Source organism: Apus apus, chromosome 5 (genome assembly GCF_020740795.1).
Source record: "Apus apus isolate bApuApu2 chromosome 5, bApuApu2.pri.cur, whole genome shotgun sequence".
Classification (NCBI taxonomy): Eukaryota; Metazoa; Chordata; class Aves; order Apodiformes; family Apodidae; genus Apus; species Apus apus.
This window is the reverse complement of record NC_067286.1, coordinates 35,144,554-35,157,272: the sequence shown is the minus strand read 5'-3', so window position 1 is coordinate 35,157,272 and position 12,719 is coordinate 35,144,554. Positions and strand designations below refer to the sequence as shown.

Here is a 12,719-nt window from a genome sequence, read left to right as displayed (position 1 = left end):
GTGCAATATAAGTAAAGAAAAAGCCCAGTAACAAGAAAGTTAACAGATTATTTTTTCACATAACAGACAATTGTAAATAACCCCACACACTTGCTGCTTGGGATCTAAAACTGAGTTTTTACTATGGATTGAGAAGACAACTTGGTCCAATGCTTTCTTAAAACTAACTCAAGAGAAGTCGAGATAGAAATATTACTAAACCTGCTTTCAAAAGTGCAAAAGTTACTGTCTTTTTCAATAGTTAACAAATATTTTTTAATTTTCCAGTCAAAAATAGCACAGTAATCTGTTTCTAAATGTAAAGCACATTTTCAAATATTAATACATATTTTAACCATAATTTTGAAATGTATGACTTTACAGTACATGCCAATCCTCCAATTCCAAGTCTCTTTTATGACCTTGTTTCAAAGAAAAGCAACACGATGAACGAGATAAAGCAAGAATCAAAGAGGGGTAAAAGCTCTTCAGTACCATCTTCTTCCTTAAACGAGAATTCTGCTTCATCGGTCTCATGGAGAAGAAAATGCTCAAACAAAACTATTATTAACATAGAACCACATAAACATACTGGAAGTATTACAGTGAATTTCAACATACCAAACTATTGAAGCAGTGATCAAGGAAAAGCAGCAGGACTGTCTGTTCATGCAGAGAGTATTCACTGTCATTTTCAACCAGCGATGCTTTCAGTATGCATTTGAAAAAGAAGGGGAAGTGTTCTGGCTTTTTTTTAAATGTCTAGGAATAGAAGAGGAAGTTGATTCTGAGTCAGGTTGATACAAATAACTTCAATCTTCATTCACATAACATAGCTTAAGTTCTCTAAGCCCATTTAAACCTACAGAAAGAAGGATGAATTTTTCTCTTTTTCATTTATTTTGACCCAGCAGCACAAACAAAACAAACTAAAGATATCCTGCTCACCAGGATTCCCATTACACTAGGGGAATGCTCGTAGCTGAACTAATGCCTTCTGTGTAGTCTAATACAGGTGATGCACCAGACAAAGTGAACAAGAAGCACAAGTTGAGTGGATTGTGTTGTGAGAATGTTCAACTGGTGATTGCACAGAATTACTGTAAAATGACACAGTTTAGAAGACAACGGATACATCTTGGCCAAAACTATGGCAGCTGTTTAGTGATCTGCAAAAAGTGAGAACATAAAAACCACCAGAGATCAACTGCAGTTGCGGATCTCCCATTAAGCTGCCACAGCCAGAAAAAGATTAATCAAATAATTACTGAGATAAGACGGTTTCTTTACAGGGCAGCCATTTAACAAATTTAACAAAGCTGCATGGGAAGCAACACACAACTGGTCATACCGCATCTGGTACATATGCCAGAAAAAAATCCACATCAATCAAAACACAGAAATCATATAAGTAAATTATTAATCCTTTGTGGTTAATGCAGTGCCAGTAATGGCACTACTATGTGCCAGTAACGGTGCTACTATCAGAGTAATTGTGATTCTGAAATAATGCTTGCATAGAATTTCTAACTAGGCTCATGTTCTTGAGATGGCCTGTGAGAACTGGGCTGTTTGTAGAAACACGAAATAATCTCTAAACCCACTATTACAAAAAACAGTACACACAAAAGCAGAATAAGATTATTGCCTTAGGATAAATTTTTGTGCAAAAATGCTACAAAACCATATTCACAGGTTTTAAGCAAGACAGTATTGGATAATATGTTAGACTACCAGCAGTGCTTTCTTGTATTCGCAGATATAAAAATCCCTTTTCTCTCACTACCAGAACAAGAACTTCTCTGCACACGCCTGACTTCTGTCAAGAGCTAAAAAAGCAAAATGCTGCTGCTCATGTAAAGGCAACACACAGTAGAACAAAGGACTTGCACACTAGAAGGGATCAGGTGATTTTTCACCCAGTCATTGCTTTCTCTGAAATAACAACACACTTTAAAACACCACACGAGACATTCCAGCTGAGGTACCATTTACTTTTCACACTACAAGCTTTGCTACCTTCTGTCAGTATAAGTGAGCACAGCGCAAAAGCTGCAGCTCGCACATCAAAGTCAATTCTAGTTGTAATTGAAACTGGTTACCTCCCACACGGGGACATTCTCTCTGAACTTCTCATTCACCATACAGCAGATTGACATTAAGTATGCTTTACTGGACACCTCTGGAGAATAATTCATCCATAGGTAATTTTCGAGGTACTGGCTGTGAAGAGACAAAGAATATTTCATTAGTTGCTGCCACCCACAATCTGTCACTCATTTAAAAGAGCAGTTATCCACAGGGGTTTTTGCCTCCTCCTTAAAGCCATTTTTATAGTTTGTGAGTAGTTCCTGAAGTTACCTCTCTTCAGGTCACTGCGGCAAAACTTGTTAGACTCAGTAATTGCTTCAATAGACAGATGAGTTTCTTATCAGGAAGACACATTCACCAGAGTGTTTTCAAGTCTAATAAGTAGCCATAGCTCAGTACAAAGTAATAACATTAATTCATGCTGGTTTTCCAAAAGGAAAAAAAAAGAAAAAATGTATTTGTCTAAAGAATATCACATGCAGCATTTCCTAGCATGAGATGCAAAGGACAACTACCATACAACGGTATTTGTATCATTAAATACTCTTTCTTGTAAAAAAATTAAGAATCATCTAGACAGATGTTATGCTTCTAATCACAGAAAGACAATAAAAATATTACATTATTGTGCGACTAAAATAAAGCATTGAATATTTGGGGTGTGACTAACCGTTTTCAAGAAAGTGAAAAGAAATTACTGAACACCTCCTCTTTTAACTTCCTCCTGAAGCTATGCAGCAGTTACTCCTGAAGAGGCAACCCCTAAATGCATCATATTCAATAGTGCACTTGCACCTTGTACTACTTTAACAACTGCCACCAGAAAGTGGAAAGTCTTGTTTCTTCCTAAATAAGCTGCTCATCCATTCCTTCCTCCTAATGCCTTCTCATTCATTTGGCCCCCCATGAGCCAACTCAGTTTTACCTATTTTCTTTTTTTCCACAGCTTACTTTTTTTATTTCTTACAGTAAGGTATTTCAATAGTTTCAGGTAAGACAAGTACCAGAGATGATGGTGAAAAAAAGGCTGTGAGAACTTCTACGTAACCCGGAGGAAAAGGCTCATTAACGGTCAGAAAGGGACTTCCACTTTCTGGGAGCTCAGCCAGAATGTGTAGCTTCAAATGGAGCTGAGATAACTCCATAGGTATATACAAGATGAAATACTGCCTCCTAAGACCTTGGATCTGCCAAGGTGAGGGAGAAAACCCCTTCAAAATCCACAGAACTCCGTACTTCATTTCACTCAGGAATTCCAATAAATTCAATACATTTTAGTAAAAATATTATTATGCCCCAAGTGAGGACAAACATATGTGAGCAAGAATAAAGGACAGGAAAAGCTCATGTGTGTGAAGAGAGGAGTCTGATAAGCCAATGGGGGACCGAGGGAAGGAAAAGAGAGAAAAAGGCAGGACAAATGGCAGTAGATGAGTCTACAGACCAGGAACTGCTGAAGTTACCTTAAAGGCAGGTAACATTACTCATGTTCACAGAAGGGAAAAACCTCTAACTCCAAGGTACTGCTTGCATATAGATTCCAGAAATCATGCTACGAGCATGCCATTTATTAGTGTCAAAGCCCAAACCACAGCTTACATTTTCTCTTCAGCCTTCCTAATAGAGAAGCAGGAAACAGAGGGAAGCTTGTCCTACTTTTCTAGTTACTGGTACTATTTCTATATTTCAGCCTTTTCAAACAAAGAATCTATCTCAACCAAAAACAGTCTCATTCTATCTGCTCATAAGATTTGCGAGCTAAAACAGAGCCAAAGAGAACACTAAATATTGTATTCCTAAATAAGTAAATACTGCAAATATTTATTTTACTTCCTTTGACACATACTTTATAAGCTCTTCTGGGAAAGTCTGAAGTACCTGCAAGACTCATCTAAACATTTTTTTTCAAGTGAAGAAAATGTTAGTGATGCTGTTGCCCCACAATTCATTTTTAACCTTGCTGTAAGAGATTTAATCCAAAAACATCCTCTGACTTCACTGAATTCTGATTTATGGCTTAATGACACATTCCAGATTACAGACCCCAGTTTTTCAACTAATTCATTCATATACTTTTCTTCAGTGCTTCACTTACACTAGAAATTTAGAATCATAAAACAAGATACTCCGCTATATTACTTAAGCTTATAAAATTATTTCCTTCTTAAATTAAGCTCTCTTTTACTTAATTTTCCTAGGCTTTACTAAGTAAGAGCAAATGAGTATACTTCCTTCAAACTCACTTACTGCCATGCCTTTGCTTCTCATCTTTAATGGTTTGTATGAAAAAGTAACTTAACATTTCAGTGCAATTAGCTTACCTGAATTCAAGAAGCATTATCTTTCTAATAGCAAACCTAAAAAGGAAAAGTAATAAATTAACACCAGAAAGAAAGCCTCCATAGACATCTTTGTTACATGGAAAACAGCTGTATTTCCTCTTATTTTATTATATAATAAAACCTTCAGAAACATCTAGGAATTATTTCTGCCCCCCGATTTCCATGCAAGAGCAACTACTTCATTGCAGAAGCAACTGCTGTAACACTGTGGAAATCAAAACATTATGCAGATTCATCAAGCAACCAAACTCCCATTAAAAAAAAAAAAAATCCATCTACATCTTTGAAATATGAAGATACTGCTTCAAACAGCCCTAAGGACATAAATTGCTAGACGCTCAGAGTGTCTTCTGAAAAACTACAACTACATATATAATCAGTTTGTAATTGTATCTCTTCTTAGGGACTGGAAATGGAAGCTTGCTCTCATCTTTGAGGGCAATTAAGTTTCATAAAGGAATCAGATTTCTCTCAAACATCCCCTAAAAAGCTACAAATAGTTATGGTTCCAACTCTTTTATGTACACAGAGATGCATTCTGCATTGAATTCTTTGTCTCCCCCACTTAACAACACAATTCCTTGAAATGAGAATCACCCTTTATAAACTTGGTCACAATAATCAGGAAGAGAGCAAAAACCTAGAGGCAGCACACTCCTCAACTGATTTTTTTTTTCCTTTACGTTCCTTGGTAACAAAAGAAGATATCAACCTATAAACATTACAACAAAAATGACATACAACACACTGTCAGATCAATGAACTAAACAGTATCATGTCCAACCATCACATCTAAGGATTATGAACTAACTGATTTCCTTTTTGCCACATTAGGTCTTCTAAATAATATAACTATTAAATGGCTCAAATGCACCTGAGTAATTTTTATCTACTTTCAACATGTTAATGCAATTTAAAATATTCTATGAAACACCAGAAACTATTTCAATACAGATAATGTTGGAATACTTGTCTAGAAGTGATTATGACTCAGTGTACTTACTTTGATCTGACCATTTCTTTTGTATATACATCTTCAATAACCTGTGGGAAAGAATATTTAAATAAAAAGGTTAAGAATTTTATACACTTAATGAAGTTATTTAAAAGGCTTTAAGATGCTTTAAGCACTCTAAATGTATGTAGAGGTATTTACCTTTGAATCAAAAGACAATTTTTTCTTCACATGTGGAGCCCAGTATTTATTTGCTAACTGGAAAGGGAGTAAAATTTAAAAAAAGTTAAATATATGCACTTTCAGTTGTAGTGATACAGTAACTCTATAACACATCTCATCTCCAAACTTTTTCTCACTGCTGAATTCGAGGTTACAGTAACTACAGGTAACATAATTATGTTTTCCAGCAATAATGCTTTTCAACCATCTAAGATTTTAGGCCTAAACCTTTTCCAACGGAGGCACGAGTCTCTGTAAAAATTTCAGATGCTTTGAATGCTACAAAATAAACCATTTTTTTTCTTAAGTTACATTTAGAAAATCTCTCAAAAATACACCACCATCTTTAGGGACTGCAAACTCCACATTGCAAATGATCACACTCCCATTGAGGAATTCCACAAAGAACTTGTGGCCATATATAAAGCTCTAATATTTTAAGGTTATTTGCTGCTGCACATCACTTCCTGAGATATGGTGGCAAGTGCTTCCAAACCAACTTTACCCAACCTTCTTTACGCTGTACAAGAGAGAGGAAAGAAGCATTCCCAGCACACAACCTGAACACTTGTATAAAAACACTTAAAATGCTCAGCTACAAGAAACGGCCAGCAATGTGTCACGTATTATAGCAAAGCTGATTTATTTTGCTATGTTGCTCTTGTCCTTTTCTCTAGTCTGGAAGCGCCGGAACCACGTACTTTCTGGCGTGTAACGCCCTCCTCACGACAAAGCAGGCCCTTCACCCTAACACCACGGCCTGCAAAGGCTAATTAAGCACCGAGGCGCAGCCGGTGCCGGAACGGCCCTCCCAGCACCCGGCTCCAGCCGCGGGAGAGGCGGCCCGGAGACACCCGCCGGCCCTACCTGGGTCACGTACTCCGCGTTGATCTGCGACACGGTGGGCGCCACGATCTTCTTCGGCGGGGCCGAGGACGCCGGCGCAGCCATGGCGACACCAGCCCGCGCTCCCCGCCTCGCCGCCCTTCGCTGGCCCTGCGGGGGCCCGGCCCAGCGCGCTGCCGCCGGCAGGCAGGCCGAGCGGAACCGACCTCCGCGGAAGACGCCGACAGGGATCGCTTCCGGGCCGAGGCGCGCTAGAGCGGCCGCGGGAGGGGAAGGGCGGCGGCTGCGCCACCTGGTGCGTCCTCCCCGCCACTGCCGCCGGCCGGGGGCGGAGCGGCGGTCACAGCCCCCCCCGCCCTGAGGTGGTGGGGAGAGAGAGGGAGGGGTGGTGGGGAGAGAGAGGGAGGGGTGGTGGGGAGAGAGAGGGAGGGGTGGTGGGGAGAGAGAGGGATGGTGGTGGGGAGAGAGAGGGATGGTGGTGGGGAGAGAGAGGGATGGTGGTGGGGAGGAACAGGCGAGGTGAGGGAGAGGGTGGGCTCAGGTCAGGTCTGTGCTCGGGCGGCTGCTGTCGGGCCTGTCCCAGGCAGCCAAGGCAGCGGCGCAGCTGCCCTTTGCCAGGCACGCTCAGCGAGCTGTGTGGGAGCCTGAAGAAACGAACAGACTGTGATGAAGGAAGAGGGAGTGGTTAACACTGGGTTGCTTCCACACTCGCCTTGTAAATGCTCTGTAAATCCTCTTCGGGTAATTCCTTCTATTTTGTTATTTATCATTTAGAGTGAAGGTTTCTGCCCATCTGACGTGGAAAAGGCCTGCTCTTACTGCCATGAGACCCATGCCACTGAGATCTGGGTGTGGCTGCATGCTCTGTCTGCCAGGCCTCCTTCTGAGAGAGGAAACCAGTGGAGCAAGGGAAAGAGGGAAGAAATGAAACACTTCCTCACAGCAGTCAGCAGTTTGGTCATGATTTGGAATGGTTTGCAGAGCATATTCTATTTGGTAAACAGATAAATTAAGGAGGATATTAACAGACTCCCTGGGGAAGTTACAGTGCTTTGTTTCTGGGTGCATTATCCAGCACCTGCCACTCTAGGACTTCAAACTTCCAGGCAGATACCATTGAAGTCTGTTTGAATTTGACCTCCTTTGTTTTGATACCAAGGTGATCTCCATTTCATTTCTTCAAGCAGAGGTTAAACTAAATATTCTTTTTGAAGTTGAATGAGAATGTACAATGGGAATGGAAAAAGTAACAACAGTACCTTGGGTAGGAGCAGACAGCGGCTGCATTCAAATAAATATGCCTGCTGCATGCCTTTGCTTTTAATGATCCAGAAAAAAAAAAAGTTTTCTGTGCAAAAAAATAGTACAATAAAAAAGTTACAAAGGTACCAGTAACAAATTCTGTAAACAACAAGGACTGAGCACTGTCTTATTAAATGACTGAAACCTTCAGAGAGATCTGTATGCATAGCAGCTTTTTAACTGTCTGACACTTAAATCATTATAAAAATCAATGTATGAAGATGCTTCAATTTAAATTAATCAATCTAGAGGTTTCAGCTTCATGACTGACTTAAGCTTATTGAAATTTGTGCATATATAGAGTTAGTTGCCATCACAGAAATATGGTGGGATGGCTCGCAGCTGGAGTACAGCAATAGATAACTACAGACTCTTCAGAAAAAACAGGCAAGGAAGGAGAGGTGGTGGGATGGCCAAATATGGTAGGGAGTGCTTTGATTGCCTAGAGCTTAAGGATGGTGATGATAGAGTTGAGAGTTTATGGATAAGAATCAGGGGGAAGTCAAATAATGCAGATAACATGGCAGGAGTCTATTAATATAGACCACCCAACCAGGATGTAGACGCAGATGAAATACTCTATAAGCAGCTGTGAGAAGTCTCACAATCACTAGTCCTTGTTCTTATGGGGGACTTCAGCTTACCAGATGTCTGCTGGAAATACAATACATCAGAGAGGAAAGAGCCTAAGGGGCTCCTGAAGTGTGTGGAAGATAACCTCCTGATGCAGCTGCTGGGAGAGCCAACTAGGGAGGGTGCCCTACTGGACCTGCTGTTTGTGAACAAAGGACTTGTGGGTGGTATGATGGTTGGAGGCCATCTTGGGCATAGGAATAATGAAATAATAGAGTTTTCGATTCTTGGAGAAGTAAGGAAGGAGGTCAGCAGAACTGCTACCTTGGACTTCCAGAGGACAGACTTTGGCCTGTTTAAGAGAGTGGTTGAGAGAGTCCCTTGGAAAGCAGTCCTGAATGGCAAAGGAGTCCAGGAAGGCTGGATGCTCTTTAAGAAGCACGTCTTAAAGGTGCAGGAGAAGGCTGTCCATGTGTGCTGAAAGACAAGCTAGCAGGGAAGAAGACTGTTCTGACTTAACAGAGAGCTTTGACTGGAACTCAGGAAAAAAAAAGGAGAATTTATGGCCTTTGGAAGAAAGAACAGGTAACTCAGGATGACAACAAAGATATCATTAAGCTATGCAGGAATAAAATTGAAAGAGGCATAGCTTGGCTAGATCTTAATCTGGCTGCTGCAGTAAAAGACAATAAAAATGTTTTTGTAAATATATTAGCAACAAAAGAAGGGCTAAGGAGAATCTGCATACTTTATTGGATGCGAGGATAAACATATTGGCAAAGGATGAGGAAAAGGCTGAGGTACTTAATGCCTTCTTTGCCTAGTAGTAAGACCAATTGTTCACTGGGTACCCAGCCCCTGAGCTGGAAGACGGGGATGGGGAGCAGAATAAAGCTCCCATAATTCAAGGAGAATGGTTTGCAACCTGCTACACCGCTAAGACACAAGTCTATTGGGATCCACCCAAGGGTACTGAAGGAGCTGGTATAAGTGCTCATGAAGCCACTTTCCATCATCTTTCAGCAGTCATGGCTAACCAGGGAGGTCCTAGTTGACTGGAAGTTAGCAAATGTGATGTCTATCTACAAGAAGGGCCAGAATGAGAATCCAGGGAACTATAGGCCTGTCAGTCTGACCTCAGTGCTGAGGAAGGTTATGGAGCAGATCATCTTGAGTGCCATTATGCAGAATGTGCAGGACAACCAGGTGATCAAGCTCAGTCAGCATGGGTTTATGAAAGGCAGGTCCTGCCTGACTAACCTGATCTCCTTCTATGACAAGGTTATCTGCTTAATGGATGAGGGAAAGGCTGTGGATGTTGCATAGACTTTAGTAGAGCCTCAGTAAAATTTCCCACAGCATTCTCTTGGAGAAGTTGGCTGCTTGTGGCCTGGATGCATATATGCTTAACTACGTAAAAAACTGACTGGAAGGCCAGACCCAAAGAGTTGTAGTGAATGGAGTTAAATGCAGTTGGTGGCTGGTCGCAAGTGGTGCTCCCTAGGGCTCAGTATTTGGCCCAGTTCTCTTTAATATCTTGTGCACCCTCAGTAAGTTTTTAGATGACACCAAGTTGGGTTGGAGTGTTGATCTGCTTGAAGATAGGAAGGCTCTGCAAAAAGACAAGAGCAAATCATAGAACTATTCAGGTTGGAAAAAAACCTTGGGATCACCAAGTCCAACCATCATCCCTACTTTACAAAGTTCTTCCCTAAACTGTATCCACCAACACCACATCCAAACGACCCTTAAACACATCCAGGGATGGTGACTCAACCACCTCCCTGGGCAGCCTATTCCAGTGTCTAACCACTCTATCTGTGAAATTTTTTTTCCTAATGTCCAGTCTAAACCTCCCCTGTTGCAGCTTGAAGCCTTTCCCTCTTGTTCTGTCGCTAATTACCTGTGAAAAGAGACCAGCACCAACCTCTCTACAATGACCCTTTAGGTAGTTGTAGAGACTGACGTGGTCTCCCCTCAGCCTCCTCTTTCTCAAACTAAGCATTCCCAGCTCCTTCAAATGTTCTTCATAAGATTTATTCTCTAGGCCCTTCACCAGCTTCCTTGCCCTCCTCTGTACTTGCTCTAGCACCTCGATATCTCTCTTAATTGAGGTGCCCAAAACTGGACACAATACTCCAGGTGTGGCCTCACCAAATGGCCTCAAGTTGTGCAGGGGAGGTTTAGATTGGATATTAAGAAAAAATAATTCTCTGAAAGGGTTGTCAGGCACAGGAATAGGCTGCCCAGGGCAATGGTGGAGTCACCATCTCTGGAGGTATTTAGAAGATGTGTAGATGTGGTGCTTACAGATGCAGTTTAGTGGTGGACTTAGCAGTGTAGTAAGTTAATGGTAGGACTTGATGATCTTAAAAGTTATTTACCAACCAAAACAATTCTATGATACTGTAACCACCCCTTGTGGTGTCTGTTCTTTCTTCATCACTTGGTACAACTGCTAGCACCTACATCCATGGAAAGGTGTAGAAAATACAAGTAAAATTTCCCTAAGCTCTAAGCTGGCTGTTTGAGCCATATTAGCATGTTGCACATTAGCTGGTGATACTGGCTACAATGTCCTCTCCAACTTACCTGCCACAATTATGTTGTTATATATTTGACAGAAATAAACATACATAGCTTATGTCTGCATGTATCAGAACAAGTGGAAGTATAACAGCTTATCAGTTTGAAAAAAAACAACAACAAAACCAGACAGCACTTTTACTATCCATAAATAGACTAGAGGGATAAATGGTAGGAAAGGGAAGAACTATAGAAGCCATACATCATTGATGACAAAGGACAAAGGAATAGAAGTTTGTTACTTATAAATTAAGGCCAAAAACAGGAAAGCTTCTAAAATTGTCTTTCAGATGAGAACCAAAAGTTTTACTTGTGTTTAAGATGGACCATGGGATGCTTAGGAGTGGCTATGATTATTTCTTTAGATCAGAAGAGACAGTAGTTGATTACTTTAGATTTCTTTTCTAATCACATAGTCAAGTGTTACACAGAAGGTGACTTTTTTTTTTTTTAATTGTTACTATGCCAAAAAGTAGGCAGGCAAATAGGTGTTGGACTTGGTAAATTTTCTAGAACAGCCTTGCAAGCCTAACTTAAAGTGTCTGATCTCTGCTTATGATTGATCGTCATGCATGTGTCAAAACCCACAAATTTCCATATAGTAACAAAGCTCTAGAAGCTCAAGGAGGAGTCTGTTCTTATCTAACTTTCAGCATTTGGCTGTCCCAGTGAGGAGGTTAGTTGTCTTAAACCTTCCTACAGCCAATGTAGCAACAGAGGTCCTTCCCAAGTGCCAATCACAACTAATTTAAGTGCCCTGACTCATTTTCTGAAGGAGCTTCTGACACAAGAAACTAGTATGAGGTGCCTAATGCTAGGCAATAGGATTACATCCCTCAGTGGCAATGTCAAATAAAGTGATAAAGACCTCCCTATAAATAATGCATTAAATATTTATCTACTAGGGCTATTGTTTAGTTACAGAATGCTATGACAGCAGGACAACAAATGAATAGCAAAAGTGTAAATTAGCCCTTTGGCAAAATGCATTGCTTTGAAGCCTTGAGTGGCTGAACCTTTAAAGAGCGGTAGTGAGACCAGGCATAATGCCACCCAGTGTTGTATCTATGTCCTCATCTGTGATGCTCACCCCAGCTCACAACTGTCTGCTAGGGCTGGTCTCTTGAATGCTATGCTTAGTTTCCCCCAGAGTGGAGGCACATCTGTCACTTTTCACCCCAAACTGGTTTGTAGTCAGGGGAAAAATAAAACCCTGCACCCTGTCGCCACAGCCTTTGTGAAGTTCTCCATTCTTCTGTACTCATTGACTTAACACGTCAAGAGACTCAAATATTCTTAAAAAATCTGTTAATTCATTTATGAAGATATGTATTATTTAAAAAGTCACACATTTGAGTAGATGCAGTTCTCAAGACTATTATTTATTTCTAGGCTGCATACAGCCTTGGTCAATTTATATTCAATGCTGCTTTCTTGCTTAATTAGCTCTTCTTGTTTTGGATGCTTGCCCTTCTGTATTATTATAGCCAGGAAAAATATGCTTTTCTCCTCTACTGTGTAAACTACACAAGCCAAGGTCATCAGTGAGCTGGCCAATGCTTTTATCACAATGATACTTTCAAACACAGTATCAGTGGGTCAGGAAGTATTTAGTGATGATCAGCAGGGGTTGTCAAGTCTACATTCTGCCCTGTCTACCTTTTAGATTATTTTAGGTTCTATCTAGAGTCACAAAAAAGATTAATATCTAGCAATGAACACTTCAAACAGTCTATAACTATTTCAAATTTTAATTTATTTTATATTTTTTTATTGGTTTAAGGTCTTCAGTGAGACATGACCAGTGAAACTAGATTCAGCAG

The 12,719-nt window shown here is 40.6% G+C and overlaps 1 protein-coding gene across 2 annotated transcripts in view; it reads right to left on the bottom strand.

The window, feature by feature from the left end:
- Positions 1-6,642, bottom strand: part of AQR (aquarius intron-binding spliceosomal factor) — a 54,639-nt gene extending 47,997 nt beyond the window's left edge. For both annotated transcript variants that reach the window (XM_051621253.1, XM_051621254.1), the window contains exons 1-6: positions 6,457-6,642; positions 5,569-5,625; positions 5,416-5,456; positions 4,392-4,427; positions 2,082-2,202; positions 601-741 (exon numbers count right to left, since the gene is read on the bottom strand). In XM_051621253.1, coding sequence (XP_051477213.1) covers positions 601-741; positions 2,082-2,202; positions 4,392-4,427; positions 5,416-5,456; positions 5,569-5,625; positions 6,457-6,540 — 480 coding nt within the window. In that variant the 5' untranslated portion in view covers positions 6,541-6,642. The remainder of the gene's footprint in view (positions 1-600; positions 742-2,081; positions 2,203-4,391; positions 4,428-5,415; positions 5,457-5,568; positions 5,626-6,456) is intronic.
- Positions 6,643-12,719: the final 6,077 nt, after the last annotated feature.